The sequence below is a fragment of the Felis catus genome, chromosome C2 (genome assembly GCF_018350175.1).
Source record: "Felis catus isolate Fca126 chromosome C2, F.catus_Fca126_mat1.0, whole genome shotgun sequence".
Taxonomy (NCBI): Eukaryota; Metazoa; Chordata; class Mammalia; order Carnivora; family Felidae; genus Felis; species Felis catus.
Genome location: NC_058376.1, coordinates 120,731,959 through 120,749,758, shown reverse-complemented (window position 1 = coordinate 120,749,758; position 17,800 = coordinate 120,731,959). Strand labels below are relative to the sequence as shown.

At 38.0% G+C, this 17,800-nt stretch overlaps 2 protein-coding genes and 1 long non-coding RNA gene across 11 annotated transcripts in view; 2 read left to right on the top strand and 1 right to left on the bottom strand.

The window, feature by feature from the left end:
* Positions 1–4,930, top strand: part of PLS1 (plastin 1) — a 126,765-nt gene extending 121,835 nt beyond the window's left edge. For all 3 annotated transcript variants that reach the window (XM_045037491.1, XM_006936361.3, XM_019810617.2), the window contains 2 exons: positions 3,863–3,987; positions 4,456–4,930. In XM_045037491.1, coding sequence (XP_044893426.1) covers positions 3,863–3,987; positions 4,456–4,591 — 261 coding nt within the window. In that variant the 3' untranslated portion in view covers positions 4,592–4,930. The remainder of the gene's footprint in view (positions 1–3,862; positions 3,988–4,455) is intronic.
* On the bottom strand, positions 1,961–3,872 carry LOC123380108. The gene is made up of 2 exons (XR_006585441.1): positions 3,617–3,872; positions 1,961–3,016 (listed from the first exon to the last, which is right to left on the bottom strand). It is a non-coding gene; the product is annotated as an uncharacterized LOC123380108 (long non-coding RNA).
* Positions 4,931–9,119: 4,189 nt separating the features above from the next.
* The window catches only part of TRPC1 (transient receptor potential cation channel subfamily C member 1), a 66,646-nt gene continuing 57,965 nt past the window's right edge, over positions 9,120–17,800 (top strand). For 2 of the 7 annotated variants that reach the window (XM_023260500.2, XM_023260498.2), the window contains exon 1: positions 9,500–9,681. In XM_023260500.2, coding sequence (XP_023116268.1) covers positions 9,649–9,681 — 33 coding nt within the window. In that variant the 5' untranslated portion in view covers positions 9,500–9,648. Of the gene's footprint in view, positions 9,682–17,800 lie in introns of all 7 variants that reach the window. The other 5 variants (XM_006936359.5, XM_023260499.2, XM_023260502.2 and 2 more) reach the window with 5 other exon arrangements.

Below are 17,800 nucleotides of genomic sequence, written 5' to 3'. Positions count from 1 at the left end.
TGCAGGTTGAAAGCCAGGCTTTAGAGTTGTATGACCCTGGATTTGACTTCAGCTCAGATACTTATTAGTTATGTGACACACTGCTCATTCATCTCATAAATATTCAAAGCTTACCCTGTAGTAGGTGCTTTGCTAGTCACTGTGACTACATAATGCCCTCAAAGTGCTCACTGTTCAGTAAAGAAAGCAAATAAGAAAACAGGAATCACTGTGTGGGGTGTCAGCAATACTATAAAAACCAGGGGAGTAAGGAGAACATGAGAGGGCTTGTGTTTTGTAAAAACCTTAGTAGTTTATACTAACAGCTGGACTACACCTCTTGATGAATAAAATTGAATTTACTTCTGGCTCACCATTCAATGTCTTTGTGACTGTGGGCAGGTTATTAATTTCTCTATTCCTCAGTTTCCCCATATTTAAAATGGAGATATTGGGGCGCCTGGGTGGTGCAGTCGGTTAAGCGTCCGACTTCAGCCAGGTCACGATCTCGCGGTCCGTGAGTTCGAGCTCCGCGTCAGGCTCTGGGCTGATGGCTCAGAGCCTGGAGCCTGTTTCCGATTCTGTGTCTCCCTCTCTCTCTGCCCCTCCCCCGTTCATGCTCTGTCTCTCTCTGTCCCAAAAATAAATAAACGTTGAAAAAAAAAATTTAAAATGGAGATATTAATAATACCTATCTTCTGAGTTTGTGTCAGACCAAATAAGTTAACAAATATAAAGAGCTCAACAATACCTGGTACATATTAAGGGCTCAGTAAAAGGGTTTACTACACTACTGGTATGGCAATATATAAAGGGCATCATATGTGGAGAGTTTCCTGTTAAGCTATTTCGAGAACTCTGGCTGCCACATCACTGTGTTTGCACTTCTATTTTCAAGAATGACAGAAAGAACAATGGCATGCAATGTTCTAATAGTAATGTGTATCACATTAAGAGAAAGGGATGATACAATTCATTATCTTGAAAATCAAGCCAAACTCTAGGCTGTCTTTGAGAGTCTAGACATTTTTGCTTACGTAATTTATTTATAATTAACTTAAGGAAAGATGATGAAAATGTACATGCTAAACTGAGGATTTTACTATAGGCCCTGTCCCCTTTGCAAAAGTAAAATGTCTTTTACTGATAATACATAGATCAGAAGAGTTGAAAGATAGGCCTGTTTTCTTGGAAATAGGAAGATAAGGGATCCAATATAACTCTTGAAACTTAAATCTTTCATTCAATTCAATAAAGTTTTTCCCATAAGGAAATAGATGAAAACATTGTTTCCTTACATCTAAGTGAAGAAATGTTTAAAATACCACAAAATAAAATAAAATAAAATAAAATGAAATACCACAAAATATTATATACTTTCAGCTATGAGTAAAGTCTGAGCATCTTATGTATTACATGGTGACTATAGTTAACACTATATAGTATAACTGAAATTTGCTAGAATAGAAATTAAATGTTTTTACAAAAAAAATACACACACACACACACACATATATGTAGGTGATGGATGTGTTAATTAACTAATGGGAGTAATCCTTTCACAACATATAGGTATATCAAATATTCAGGATGTACACTTTATATGTCTTACAATTTTATTTGGTAATTATACTTCAATAAAGCTGAAAAAACAAAATAACAAAATAATTTTCCCCAATCTTACAAAAAACCTCACACATATGTAAATAACTAATCAAAATACAGCACAATTAAACCAATTGTCTGTTTTTGAATCATCATAGAAATATTATATGAAAAGGAAGTACAAAGAAAATTAAAATTTATTATAGAATGACATAAATGTTAAGTTTAATTTTAGGAAGAATAATGGTGTACATTAGAGTCATCTAGAAATCGTATTAAAAATGTAGATTCCTAACCCCATCCACAGATAACCTGACTCATTAATTTGAGTATAGCAATACATTTGTGCTTTTAACAAGCGTGTCAGGTGGTTTTCATGTAGGTGGCCTGCAGACCACACATTGAGGCAAAAATAGGAAAAATTTTCAGAAATAAGGAAGATGCCAAAAAAAACAGATCCAGATTACCAGCATCAAATAGACTTAAGGACCCTAATTATTTTTACCCCTCTACTTCTATTCCCCCCCCCCCAAATTTCTGTTTCACAAAACAGAACATTCCTGAAAGTAAACAATACAAATTTTTCTAAAATTAATAAATGTAGTGGCTCATAGATCAGGGCCCAAAAAAGTAGCCTTCTTCATATGGCTTCAAATTGTTTTTTTCAAAAAATTTATTAATTTGGCTAGGAACTATAGTAGATGCTTTCACTTCTATTAATAGTCCCAAGAATCCTGTGACAGTCTCAGGGCGGCGATTAGGATGCTGCCTAGCAAACACCTAGCAAGCAACGGTGCTTGCTTTTGACTTCAGGTAACAGAAACCCACTTTAAAGTGGTTTAAACCAAAGGAAAAGGTACAGAGTAGCAGAAATCCAGAGGTATCGTAGATTTCAGGGCTGGTTGAGCCAGTATTTGAAGAATTTCATGTAGGACTGAGGTTTTTGTCCATCTCTGCTTTGCCATTTACAGTGCCAATTTCACCCAAAGCTGGTTTTCCACTTGGTTATAGGATAACTGCTGGTTGTGACAAAGGTTTCATCCTCTCATTCACATCCAAGAGAAGGGTTTCTGGTTTTCCATAGCTCTTCCAGAAAATAGCAAGGGCCTCACATTAAATTAAATTAGGCCCAAATTAAATCACTGTGCTAATAAAATGAGATTACTCTATTTGGTTCAGACTAGTGTTTTTGTTAATCTAAGGAGTCTTTTTAGACGTTCTCTTCCTAAATACTCCTCCCCATGAAATTTTAATGCCATAGATATTACTGTATGTTTATACACTTTATGCTTTATACATAAAAAAGAGTAAGTTTATTACCCTACCCCCAGAATGCATGGCCTAGACTAATTCAGGATCACCCTTGGAGCTGTGGATTGGGTCAGCTTTCCTTGAAGCACATGTCCATGTGAGGGAGGCATGGATGTGGGTTCTGTTAGGATGGAGAAAGTAGTAAGGAATGAGTAAATTCTGAATAAGCAAGCAACAGTGGCCACTATTCAAGCTGAGACACAGAACAAGTAATTTTTCTTTCAAGTACTGGTAAGTGGTAAAATCAATTGACCAGGATTTCTGATTTGAACTGCAGTAATCTATCCACTAGAATTCAGTTGTTCATTTTTAGTTCACCTTGGAGGTAACTTCAAAAATGGAGAGAATCTTGGGCATTAGAGTCAGACAGTCATGGGTTCAGTTATTGGTTTTGTACTTACTGGTTGTGTAAACAAGTCACTTGAGCTCTGTGAACTACATTTAATTCCTCTCTAAGAGAGATTATAATTTCTTTATTATCAGGCTGTTAGGAGAATTAAACAAGCTGAACATGTAAAGCAACAAGAATAATGCCTTTGTAAATGTTAGTTCCTTTCCACGACTATTTTCAGTTTTGTTTCTGAATTTTAAGTGTAGGCTTAGGAATTCATGGTCTAAGACATATATATTACTAGAACTTGCAAAACTATTAATTTAAAATTCATCTCCTATTCCCTTTCAAAAGTTATTTTTTGCAGAATGGATACTGTAGTTAGCATACCTTAGGAACTGTCACATCTGCAAGCCTTATTTGGACATGGTGACAACTCTACATGTAAGCTCTGTAAAGACTGAAGGAAAAGCATATTTTAAATGGTTTATGATGTGTGCTGTTTGCAGAAAAGCCGAACGTTCAGTATAAAGAAAATTTATGTTGCTCTCAGTTATATGGTTATGACCTGGTCTGCCATTTATGAAAATTAAAAGTAAGATGTTTATGAATGTTCATCAATTCTTTATTTTCTAGGACAAATCTATCAGCACAAGCTTACCTGTCCTAGACTTAATAGATGCCATCGCACCAAATGCAGTTCGTCAAGAAATGATCAAGAGAGAAAACTTATCTGAAGAGGACAAGCTAAACAATGCTAAGTAAGCCTTTTATGGTTGGTTGGTTGGCTTGTGTGTTTGTTTATTTAGTTAGTTATTAGTTTGAGAGAGGGGGGCGGGTAGAGGGACAGGGGCCAAGGGAGAGAGAGAATCCCAAGCAGGCTTTGCGCTCATCATGGACCCTGATGTTGGGGCTCAATCCCATGATCCTGGGATTGTGACCTGAGCCGAAATCAAGATTTGGGCACTGATCCAACTGATCCACCCAGGAGCCCTGCCTTTTATGGTTTAACACAGTGGCTCTTTAATTTCTTAAATCCTTACACATAAGGTTACTATGTCTTTATAACATTTTTAAGTACAACTTAAATGGGGATATGATTAAAGACTTTCAAACTTAACTTTCTTGTAAAGTTAATCTTATCAAAATATTTCATTCTTTTATTAACATATATTAAGTGAGAACATAGTAGATAACAAATACTAAGATATTTTTCTTGTCGTTTGAAGATACGCCATTTCAGTTGCTCGAAAGATTGGTGCCCGGATATATGCCTTACCTGATGACCTCGTAGAAGTGAAACCAAAGATGGTCATGACCGTGTTTGCATGCTTAATGGGAAAAGGACTGAATAGAATAAAATAATGAGAAACATTTAATATGATTTTCTGCCACATTAAACACATTGAATGCCTCACAGTTTACAGATTTCTGAAATGTAGTGGGTATAAAACCAGAGATTATTTGTATGCTTAAAATAGTTGTATAATTCATTAATGAATTAAATATCTTGTTTCTACTGGTTAGAATCTGTCAACCTTTTTGGATAACACAGTTAATTTACCAGTAGATACTGATATGTTCATTATCAAGTCGATATTTCATAATTAAATTATTTTCATTTCCTGAAAGTCTTATTAAAAGCAAGACTAATTCATTGTTTTTCATGGTTCAAAAAGATCAATACAAAAATTTTTTGCAGGTCCTGCTGTGTTTTGATTTGTGTGTGGATGCGTGTGTGTGTGTGTTAATTTTGATCATAAATATATTCAAAGTCATAATCCAGTTTATTTTTTCCTCCAACTATATGAACCTTAACTTTTCTGTAAATTTCTATATGGTCTCAAATTTTTAAGTGACAAGTATTGTTCATTAACATTAAACTTTTTTATATATGAGAACTAACTCTTGAAGAAACCCCAAAGTACATTCTCTTGTATAAGTAGCAGGAGCTTTTTACTTAAAACTTAATTTTAATTGTAGATACTACATATGCTAGTTTGGTAATAGAACTTTAACTATGACATGCAGCATATATGTTGGTAGATTGTTATTACAGAAAGATCTGTGTACATATGTATTTTTTGCATCTGAATTACCCAGGTTTTCTTAAATGGTATATAAAACTAGTCAGTCAGCCAACCATTAAGTGTTTATTGTAGTCCCACGATGTGTGTAACACTTGTCATTATGTAGATATCTGGTACATGAAGATTTCTTTTAGAAATATTCATTTTGGATGTGCATATAGTTATTTTCCAACTGACTTCTTCCACATATTTATAGCAAAAAATTGGCTAGAACATCTCAAGACATGTTGACACTATACTGTTAGCTTCATATTACACATGTTAATTTTGATCTATAGGAAGCCCTAATTTAGAATATGCCCACTGAATATCTTTAGTAGAAAGTAACACAAAGCTAATATTGAACATAGAGTATTTTCAAATGTTTTTTCCACAGCCTCCTACAAATTGGCAGTGTTTGGTTACTGCTTGTGTTACTTGGGAACAACTAACCTTCAGACCTATTTTTGTGTGAATTTTTATCAGTAGACAGATTCTGCTGCTAAAAATTGAATTCAGAAATCTATTTTCTCCATCTTCCACTGTTAGTGTAAGTGAGCAATACTGCTTTGCAACAGAAATGCTGTCACTTTGTCTCAGTGTGAATGAGTAGTCTAAATCCCTCTTCTACCATTGAAAACCCTACATGTTGGTAAGAGTGAGACTACTCATGTGTTTAGAATAGAATTTTTTAAATGAAATCAACAAGTGGAACTTTGAAATATATTCTTCTACAAGAGATTTCCTTTCCTTTTGTATTTTAGTGATTGTTTTCTTACATGAAGATTAAGATATGTTCTTGCTCTAAGAAATTAATTAATGTTTTCCCTTTTGATTTTTTCACCATTATATTTACTAAGTTATCTGATTTACATGAAATTTGGCACTTTAGAGTGTTCTTTTTCTCCTAAAATAATAAAAATTCTGTGTATGTACAAATGTGTCAGTGTTTGTTTCATTTAAAAAATATACAACCTTGAAAATTAATCTATCATAAGTTTATTTTCAAGAAAAGAAAATAACTTTTTTTAATTAGTAAAATACAATTTGTATTAGATTTTTTGGGGGGAATGAAGGTGGTCTCTGTTTTGTTTTTGGTTTTGGTTTTTTTTTACCAAATCATACTGCCTTCTGGTTCTTTAATATGAAGTTTTTTAGTAAAGAAAACTGCATTATTACTACAATTTAGTTTGTACTGAAATAATTTGAGGTAACCAGTTCGTTAATATACATTTGTTATGAATCAGGTAAAATGCTAGAAATATGGGGATTCAGCTGAGAAAAATATAGACAGTTTCCTGACTTCATAAATCTTGCATCCGAGTGGAGAGAGATAATAAATAGGAATTTTAGGTAGTGATAAAATGCAGTAGGGGAAATAAAACAGTAATGTGATAGAGACTGACTTGGGAACGGGGTGAAGACTTTTAGTTTGGATGCTCAGGAATGGTCTCTGTAAGGATGTGATATTCAGACTGAAATAGGAATGAGGAGGAGATAGGTGATACATGTTCAGCAGAGGGAACAAAATACAAAGGCTCTGAGCCAGGAAAAGTCGTAGGCATTTAAGGAAAAGAAATAGGTAAATATGGCCTAAGAGGAGTGAGGGAGAGGCACAGAGTTTGGAGACGTAGATAGGATCTGTCCTACTTTTAAGACCAGCTCTGAATCTGGATTTTTCTCTTCTCCAACTGAAGTTGTTGGCTCTTCTTTTGTACCTGCAGGTTGTTGAATTGCTGTAAGTAATGTGTTGCTTCTGAATCTTACACGCCGTTGTTCCCCATAACTCTGTTATTGATCTTACTATTACCAATGCACAATAAACTCATCATATAGGGGATGTTAAAATACTCCAATTTATGCTGCATAAAATATGTACCAGTGAGGCAAGAGAGAAAAATATGCTGCATCTGAGATGATTCAAAAAGTTTTCTAAAGAACAGAATGTATTTGCAATACTGGCTTACTTTGAAAAAGGAAAAATCCTCGAATACTTTGCCTCCTAGGATTATCTATGAACATAGGGTGGAATTCCTCTGAATCTAAGAAAACTAATCCAGCTGCTGTGAGAGTTCTTATGGATGAGAAATCACAAACCCAGAAGCTTGAAAAGACCAGATTAAAATGTTTTTTATACTTTTGAACCATCTGAATTTTTACCCTCCAACACTCTGGAACTTTTGGATGGATCAGGGTTAGAGCTGTTCTGCTACTGAGCAAAAATTTTACTAGACTATGAAGACTGTAACTACATATATAAACAAAATGTGTAAGTAAGCACATATATATAAACCCACATGTGTATTTCTGTGTTCAGTGGCCACAAATTAACACTGAAAAATTTTGATATTCCACCAAATATACAAACTTGGAAACGGTATAGAATGAGGGAGATTTGTGATAGAGATAAGCTAAAATGATTCAATAGATAATCGGCCATTTTGGAGTAAACACATGACAATGTTTGGAAAGGTGGCCAATCTTGTCATCTACCTAGGGCCTCTTAGAGAAGATCTAAATAAGACTTTGAATGGTAAGAAAGATTTATATTTAGAAAATTTGGTAGTGTTGACAAGAACAGATATAGAGCAAATCAACCTGAATAGAATAGGAAGTACTTCCCTCAAATATAAGATATTCTGAAGTAAATTTATGTATTGGCTTTAAAAACCTAAAGCACCAAGGGCACAATTTTGATTTTTGTATAGTTGTTGTGAGAAGCAATAAGAATTATTCAAGAGATATAATTTGTAGTTTTACCCCCTAGTTTTAAAGGTGAAAAAATCTACTTTTTCAAAGCAGTTTAAGACGAATTTTTAATGTTTATTTTTGAGAGACAGAGAGAGATGGGGGGCGGGGAGTAGAACGAGTGGGGGAGGGACAGAGAGAGAGAGAGAGAGAGAAAGGGAGACATAGAATCCGAAGCAGGCTGGGCGCTGTCACCCCAAAGCCAGACTTGGGGCTCAAACCCACCAACAGTGAGATCATGATCTCATGACCTAAGCGGAAGTCAGACGCTCAACGATTAACAGACAGCTACCCAGGCGCCCCCCCCCCCCCGCCCCCAGCCTCGAATCTGCTTTAAATAAGTTTGCTTTAAAAATAATTATTCAGGTAGGTAGTACTTCAGTTAGCGCTTCAGTCAGCTTTTGCTCAACACACATTTATAAAATCAAATTTATAAATGTGAAGACAAACCTCTGGAAGGACATTAGAGTAGATCCTAAAAATATGCTTATCCAATGGTTACGTGTTGGTACACGTGAATTACATGTGAATAAAGGTATACCATCAGGAATGTTATGCCAATTTTATATCACAGACAAGTTGTTAAAAAATAGTCTAGAAATGAGTATAGCTAACCCAAACACACAGACAAGGTCAAGTCCGGTGGCGTGGCCAGGCAGAGGACCCAAATACGAAATATTCAGACAATTCCATAGGCGGGGTCGACTAAACGTTAAGTCGTCAGAGGCTCAATTAACCATACCCATGCGTATTTATGTGCAGCAGGAGACGGTAAATTACCTCAAATCAGAAACCCAGGTGTGGGGAGGACGCACTGGGGTCTTCGCCTTTTCCTTAGCAATTAGAAGCGTTCAGAGGCCGCAGCTGACCGACGAGGAACGGGGGGCGGGACGCAATAGACCCCGCCCCCACAACAGGCCCCGCCCACCACCGAAAAGGCCCCGTTGTCGTCGCTATAGCGGAGCGGAAGATGACGTGAGGAGAGTCGCGAACATCTCCAGGCGCAGCTGGGCTGGCGGTTCCCACATCCCGGGAGCCCGACGTGCGCAGAATCGCTCTAGGAGCTCCTTTCCCACAGATCTCTCATCCTCCTCCCGGGCCGGGCCGCCCCCCGCGCGGCCCCTGCGGCTCCTGGCACGGCCCCGCGCTCGGCTGCCGCCCTGGCGCGCGCCACTCTGTCGTCCCCGGAGGGGCGCGGACCGGCTCGGCCCGGGCGCCGGAGGCTGGGGAGGGGGCGCTGGCCCCGGGGCCGCGCATGCGCCGCCACCAATCTGGGGCTGTCGGTGGAGGGCGAGTGCTGGTTTCGAGGGGAGGCGACGCCCTTCGGGGCCAACGGGCCGCGCGCTGAGGCGGCTGTGGGAACGACTCATCCCTTTTCCAGCCCTGGGGCGGGGCTGGGGTCGGGGTCGGGGCTGGTGGGGGCCCCGCCTCCGTCTCCTGGCCTGCCCCCTTCATGGGCCGCGATGATGGCGGCCCTGTACCCGAGCACGGACCTCTCGGGCGCTTCCTCCTCCTCCCTACCTTCCTCCCCATCCTCCTCTTCGTCGCCGAACGAAGTGATGGCGCTGAAGGATGTGCGGGAGGTGAAGGAGGAGAACACCCTGAATGAGAAGCTTTTCTTGCTGGCGTGCGACAAGGGTGAGAGCTAGGCCCCTTTCTCCACTTCAGGGCGCCCCTGCCCTGCACACCCTTCGCCCTCTCCCCAGCCTCACTTTGGGGCACTCTTTCCTCACGCGCCGAGCGTCTGTACCCGCCGCGTCCGTTGTCTCGCCCGGGCCGCCCGGCGCCGCCTCTGAGAGTGGAGCTGGCGGGCGGGAGCAGCCGGCGAGCAGCCCTCCGAGCGCCGCACCTGGGGCGGCGGTTCTGGCCGTGGCCTCCCTTTGTGGGGTTCCGTATTTAGGTAGCGATGTGGGAGCCCAGACCCTCGGGTTTTAGCCCCCGCCTCTGCTACTAACCCCCTGAATGACTTGGTCTCCCTCTCGGGGCTTCTGTTCTTTCTCTCTGGAAGCCCAGAGGGTTTGTCTAGTTTTGGATCTTCTAGTCCGAAAATTCCATGACCTTGTTTAAGGTTCCTCGTGTTTATGGGCTCTCAGCCATACTTGTATTATTTAGCTTCAGCCACCCAGTGCCTTGGTGTTCATTGACTGTTGAATGGCATTCGGTATGTCAGTATCCTAGGGGGGAGATAAAGACAGGCGTGGAGAAATTATGCCTTAGTGCCAAACTTTTTAATTTACGGAACTTTGTTCGTGCTTTTCATTGGAGAAGAAAGTTTATTGTTCCTGAGTCGTCTTCGGGGAAAAAAATGGTAGTGCAAAACAATTACAGGGCAAAAATGTGAAATATGTTTAATGAGTTTTCTTTAAAAAGAAAATAAAAACCTAGAAATCAATTGTTTTTATGGCCATAATAAAATCTCTTCATTTAAGCATGCTTTCTGTTGGTACGTATAATAGGAATGGGAAATTGCCCTAAGACAGCTTTTATTTCCTACATGTAAGAAAGAGCTGTGATTTTTCTCTTTCTAAATTTATTAAGTTGCCTTACAATGGCCATGCTCACTTAGGCACACTGTTTAGGATCATGCCCAAAGAGCAGCTTACACTGTGAAAGGATTAACTACAGAGGATTTTTTTTTTTGGCTGTGTGTATGAGCGTGTTCTTAATAAATCACAGCCTCTCTAACCTCTTACCACTTTTGAAATAGGATTTTATTTACACAACTTTTTGAAAACACATTGACATGTAAACAAAGTCTACCTATGTGTGTTGTCAGACACTTTTACGTTCTTATGTAATAGTATTAAATTAGGAAAGCCTTTGTTAAAGTCCACCATGGACACAGCTTTGAATAGTCTTGGAAATGTAAAGAAACATAGGATATATGTTTATAACCTCACAAAAGTCATTGTCGATTATGTAAAGTTACTTAGTATTACTGAAGTGGGTTATCTGAGTTCTCTTCCCTCAAGGATTCTCCGAGAGGGGAGGGGACAAGATTGTGTCATACTAGAATGAGTAAGTGGCTGCTGCATCTACCCCAGCTTACTGAGCTGTGGTTATTTTAAAGCAAGCAAAGTATGTCAAGAAAGGGCATTTAATGTTGCTGTCAAATTGAGGACAGAGGAATGCCATATGTGTTTGGAGTAAGTACTTATATGTATATTTAGAATTATTGCATGGTATACCTCAAATTAAAGTTTTAATATGTAATAGTTTTGAAGCCTATCTAGTAGTGTCAGTTGAAATAGCTTCCAATTCTTTGTCAGTTTCCCATTTTGTAAAATCATTAAGATTCTTGGGAGAGGTTTGGATTTTTGGGGCTGGGGTGAAAAGTAAATAAGCATGCTTTTTTTTTCCCCCTCTATAATAGAGACAAAAAAAAATTTTTTTTTTTGCTTATCCCAAGCAGGCTCCATGCTATCAGCACAGAGCCCGATGCCAGGCTTGATCCCAGGAACTGTGAGACATGACCTGAGCTAAAATCAAGAGTCTGCTGCTTAACCAACTGAGCCACCCAGGCCCTCCTAGAATTTTTTTAAATGAGTGCAATTAAATAGCTATTTTCTGTTTCAGGTGTGTTAAATTCTTGGCTTAGATTTGGAAAAAAATGGCTTAAATTACATATATTTATGGTATGTTTACATTGGAAAAATAAATTGGAGTTATAGCAGTACTTTTTTGTTTACATGTTTGTATTCACTAATAGTGTTAAACTTTTAGTGTACCTGAACCAAATCTAAAAGTGAGAAGTTTGCTGAAGTAGCTATAGCTTCCACTGTTGGAGCTTTCACCAAATCAAATGACAAACATTTACTAAAACAGCCATTAGGGTAGATTGCATATACTTTTCAAAGATGATTTCATTTCATCCTGACAACCCCATTAGCCAAATCTGTTGTTATACCTATTTTACAAATGAGGAAAATGAGGCTTAGCAATGTTTTAAAATCACTTTGCCCAAGGTTACATTAGCTAGGAAATGGTAGAATTGAGATCTATATTGAGCCTCCGCTCTTAGCCACTGTGTTACATTAATCTAGTTGTAGCTGAATGAATGAAAATAATTCGTATTAGAGAAGACATCTAAATTTGGACTTGTTAGTTAATGATTAAACTTGCTCTCCTATGAATGTTTTATAAACCTTGTTTCTGTGGATTCTATTTATCCAATAAAAGTAAAAAGCTTTAATAGCACTAGAACAGATCCATTCTAGAATATCTATATTTATCTTCCTTTTCGTTTAGCAATCCTACTCTACATATACAAAATGATTATAATATATTCCACTTAGGGAGAATTCCTAAAAGATAAAGTGGTCATTGTGTATGTTAGTGGGTGGGTGGCTTTTTGAAAGGTCTGTACAGATTGAAGAGCAAAGAAAAAATGTAGGAAAGAAAAAGATTTTATGTTTGATTTTATAGTTTGTATAGCTGGCTTTTATGTAAATGAGCTCAATAGATACAGGCAAGTGCTGATCAGGTAGTGGCTACTTAATAGTGGCTGTTATTTATCTTGAAAGTAGGTCAGAAGCATGTATCATTGGTTCTTTGTGTAAAATTTAGAAGAAAAAGTCAAAGTTCCTGTACCAGTGACATCAAGTTAAGTCTGTTCTCACCGTCCCCCCCACCCCCACCCCGTCCCTAGTAAAATTCTCAGCAAGCACATTCATTTTCTTTATAGACAGAATGCTGCAACTCAGGTGAAAGTTAATTGAAACAAGGGCTGGCTATTTTATGAAATATTAAGCAAGATTCTTATCACCTGCCCCTTTCCTCGCTCTTTGAGAGTTAATGTGATAATGAGCCACTTTTATTTGTGGAGCCTGTGGTTTACTCAGGCCTGCTGGCTGGAGAAAGGGTTAATTTGCTTAGGCCCTTTTAACACAACTGGAGAGGATGGTAGCTTTTAGTATGCATTCATGAGCTAAGCATGTATTAACCCTTTAATGTGCTGACGATCAGTTCTTGTGCAGAAAAATGGAGTGATGAAAAGATCTTAGTCTGGATTCATTCCCTGTCAGCTTCCCATGAAGGGTATTTTCAGGAAATTCTATGTGCAATTAATGAGTCAGGATGCCCTTCTTGAAATTTCAGTATGGGGGCACAGGAGGGATGGAGAGAGCTGTCCTTGGGCTTAATCTAAAGTCTTGGGTCACCTTTGTGATAGGATTTTGCTGCATTGTGTGGGAGGGCGCCTTGATGACTGAATGCTTACATGAACTTTGCATACGTTTGGGCTAACCATGCTTTTAAGATGGGTGACATTTTTGGGAGAAGTAATACCAAGCTGCCGTATTAATAACACCTTAATATATTTAATGGGGCTTTTTTTTTAGCTATTTGATGTAAAATAAATTTTATATAAACTCATAAAGGATATAAACTAAAGTTTTATTCAACTTGCAGCATCACTGTGAATTGGGTCTCAAGTCATGTACCAGACTCTCATTACAAAGTAAACATTGCTTCTAATTGTTTTTCTAATGGATTCAAGAATATACTGTTAATAATTCTTAATTTATCAACTCACTATAAAAAAATGTATCACCTTCTATGCTGTATAATTTTTTCCTATAGCAGATTGAATCTTTTTTGCCAGATGATATTCATTATCATTAATAGTCTTCATTAACAGTCATAAATGGCTAAGAAATTACAGTAATTTCTTTTTTAAAAATATTCAAACATACCATATATATGAGTATCTTTAATTTTGAAGGTTTCACTTATAACAATATGATTACAACTCATGGGGGGCATCTATGATAAATAGTGGGGTTTGCACATTTAGGTAAAACTACATTTTTTTAATAAGTTTTTTTTTAGAGAGAAAGAGAAAGAGAGTGCATGTGCACGTGCCTGAGCGGTAGAGGGGCAGAGAGAGGGAGAGAGAATCCCAAGCAGGCTCTTCACTGTCAGCATAGAGCCCAACTTGTGGCTCGAGCCCACGAACCGTGACCATGAGATCATGACCTGAGCAGAAGTTGGATGCTTAACTGAATGAGCCACCCAGGTGCTTCTGGGGAAAACTACATTTTTAAGTCTTCTCCACTGTAAAAGTCTTGTGGGTATTTTATTTTTTTAAGATCTGGTTCAAGCTAATTTGAAGTTTGCTATAGAGTTAACATTTTAATCGGTGCTGTCACTGTTTGTATTTATAGATCCAGTAACTGAATTTGATCATGTCTTTGTGTTTTTTTACTTCGTCATTTTTTTCCTTTTAATAAAATCTTTTAAGTGTCTTCAGTTAATAGTTCAATTTCAGTGCTGCTGTTGAGGGGCGCCTGGATGGCTCAGTTGGTTGAGTGTCCAGCTTCGGCTCAGGTCATGATCTCACACTTCGTGAATTCGAGCCCCACATCAGGCTCTGTGCTGACAGCTCAGAGCCTGGAGCCTGCTTCAGATTCTGTGTCTCCCTCTCTCTCTGCTTCTCCCCTGCTCACACGGTGTCTCACTCTCTCAAAAATAAATAAAGATTAAAAAAAAATTTTAAAGAATGCTGTGGTTGACACACTCAAAAAGTTTGTTACAGAAACTTGGTTTCAATAGCTTTACAATTTTTTTTTGACTGATAAATTCTCCCATACTTCACAACTAACTGAAAATTTGGATACTATAAAATTAAACTAAACTGAGCAACATTAATGCTCCCATTTTAGTGATACTGAAATTTACTGTCATATGCCTGAAAATAAAATGAGGTGCTAATGAAGAAAAAAATGGAATCACCTATTCTTAATTGATATTGTAATTTTTCTCCACTGTCTTTCTTAAGAGTTTAAGTTGGCCAAGGTGAATTTGTTGCTAAGGATTCATGAATTACTCTGGTATTTATATACTATTTCATTTTTATTTATTTATATATATATATATTTTATATAATTTATTGTCACATTGGTTTCCATACAACATCCAGTGCTTATCCCAACAAGTGTTCTCCTCAATGCCGATCACCCACTTTCCCCTCTCCCCCACCTCGCCATCAACCCTCAGATTATTCTCATTCCTTAAGAGTCTCTTATGGTTTCCTTCTCTCCCTCTGGGTACCTTTTTTTCCCCCCTCCCTCACCCCCATGGTCTTCTGTTAAGTTTCTCAAGATCCACATATGAGTGAAAGCATACGATATCTGTCTTTGACTGACTTATTTCATTTAGCATAATACCTTCCAGTTCCATCCACATTCCTGCAAATGGCCAGATTTCATTCTTTCTCATTGCCAAATAGCATTCCATTGTATATATAAACCACATCTTCTTTATCCATTCATCAGTTGATGGACATTTAGGCTCTTACCATAATTTGGCTATTGTTAAAAGTGCTGCTATAAACATTGGGGTATGTGTGCCCCTGTGCATCAGCACTCCTGTATCCCTTGGGTAAATTTCCAGCAGTACTATTGCTGGGTCATGAGGTAGTTCTGTTTTTAATTTTTGAGGAACCTTTGTACTGTTTTCCAGAGTAGCTGCACCAGCTTGCATTCCCACCAGCAATGCAAAAGAGATCCTCTTTCTCCTTATCTTCGCTAACATCTCTTGTTGCCTGAGTTGTTAATCTTAGCCATTCTGACAGGTGTAAGGTGATATCTCAGTGTGGTTTTGATTTTTATTTCCCTGGTGAGTGACGTTGAGCATCTTTTCATGTGTCTGGCCATCTGGATGTCTTCTTTGGAAAAGTGTTTATTCATGTCTTCTGCCCATTTCTTTACTGGATTATTTGTTTTTTGGGTGTGGAGTTTGGTGAGTTCTTTATATATTTTGGATACTAACCCTTTATCCGATATTTCATTTGCAAATATCTTTTCCCATTCCTTGGGTTGCCTTTTAGTTTTGTTGATTGTTTCCTTTGCAGTGCAGAAGCTTTTTATCTTGATGAGGTCCCAACAGTTCATTTTTGCTTTTAATTTCCTTGACTTTGAAGATGTGTCAAGTAAGAAATTGCTGTGGCTGAGGTCAAAGAGGTTTTTTTCCTGCTTTCTCCTCTAGGGTTTTGATGGTTTCCTGTCTCACATTCAGGTCCTTTCTCCATTTTGAGTTTATTTTTGTGTATAGTGTAAGAAAGTGGTCTAATTTCATTCTTCTGCATGTGGCTCTCTAGTTCTCCCAGTACCATTTGTTAAAGAGACTGTCTTCTTTCCATTGGATACTGTTTACTGCTTTATCAAAGATTAGTTGGCAATGCATTTGTGGGTCCAATTCTGGTTCTCTATTGCATTGGTCTATGTGTCTGTTTTTGTGCCAATACTATACTGTCTTGATGATTACAGTTTCGTAGTAGAGGCTAAAGTCTGGGATTGTGATGCCTCCCATTTTGGTTTTCTTCTTCAATATTATTACTTGGGCTATTTGGGGTCTTTGTGGTTCCATACAAATTTTAGGATTGCTTGCTTTAGCTTTGAGAAGAATGCTGGTGCGATTTTGATTGGGATTGCGTTGAATGTGTAGATTGCTTTGGGTAGTATTGACATTTTGGCAATATTTGTTGTTCCAATCCATGAGTGTGGAATGTTCTTCCATTTCTTTGTGTCTTCTTCAATTTTCTTCATAAGCTTTCTATAGTTTTCAGCATACAGATCTTTTACATCTTTGGTTAGGTTTATTCCTTGCTATTTTATGGTTCTTGGTGCAATTGTGAATGGGATCAGTTTCTTTATTTCTCTTTCTGTTGCTTTGTTATTGGTGCATAAAAATGCAACCAATTTCTGTATGTTGATTTTGTACCCTGCAACTTTGCCGAATTCATGTATCAATTCTAGCAGACTTTTGGTGGAGTCTATCGGGTTTTCCATGTAGAGTACCATGTTGTTTGCAAAAAGTGAAAGTTTGGCTTCATCTTTGCCAATTTTGATGCTTTTATTTCATTTTGTTTTCCGATTGCTGATGCTAGGACTTCCAACACTATGTTAAACAACAGTGGTGAGAGTGAACGTCCCTGTCGTGTTCCTGATCTCAGGGGGAAAGGCTCTCAGTTTTTCCCCATTGAGGATGATATTAGCTGTGGGCTTTTCATAAATGGCTTATATGATGTTGAAGTATTCCTTCTATTGCAACTTTCTTGAGGGTTTTTATTAAGAAAGGATGCTGTGTTTTGTCAAATGCTTTTTCTGCATCTATTGACAGGATCTCCTAGTTCTTTTCTTTTAATAATGTGATGTATCACATTGATTTGCAAATAGTGAACCAGCCCTGCAGCCCAGGAATGAATCCCACTTGATCATAGTGAATAATTCTTTTTATATGCTGTTGAATTCGATTTGCTAGTATCTTATTGAGAATTTTTGCATCCATGTTCATCAGGATATTGGCCTATGGTTCTCTCTTCATGCTGGATCTCTGGTTTGGGAATCAAAGTAATGCTGGCTTCATAGAATGAGTCTGGAAGTTTTCCTTCCATTTTTATTTTTTGGAACAGCTTGAGAGGGATAGGTACTACCTCTGCTTTAAATGTCTGGTAGAATTCCCCAGGGAAGCCATCTGGTCCAGGACTCTTATTGGGAGGTTTTTGATAACTTATTGAATTTCTTCACAAGTTATGGGTCTGTTCAAATTTTCTGTTTCTTCCTGTTTGAGTTTTGGTAGTGTGTGGGTCTTTAGGAATTTGTCCATTTCTTCCAGGTTGTCCAGTTTGTTGGCATATAATTTTTCATAATATTCCCTGATAATTGCTTGTATTTCTGAGGGATTGGTTGTAATAAATCCATTTTCATTCATGATTTTATCTATTTGAGTCCTCTCTTTTCTTTTTGAGAAGCCTGGC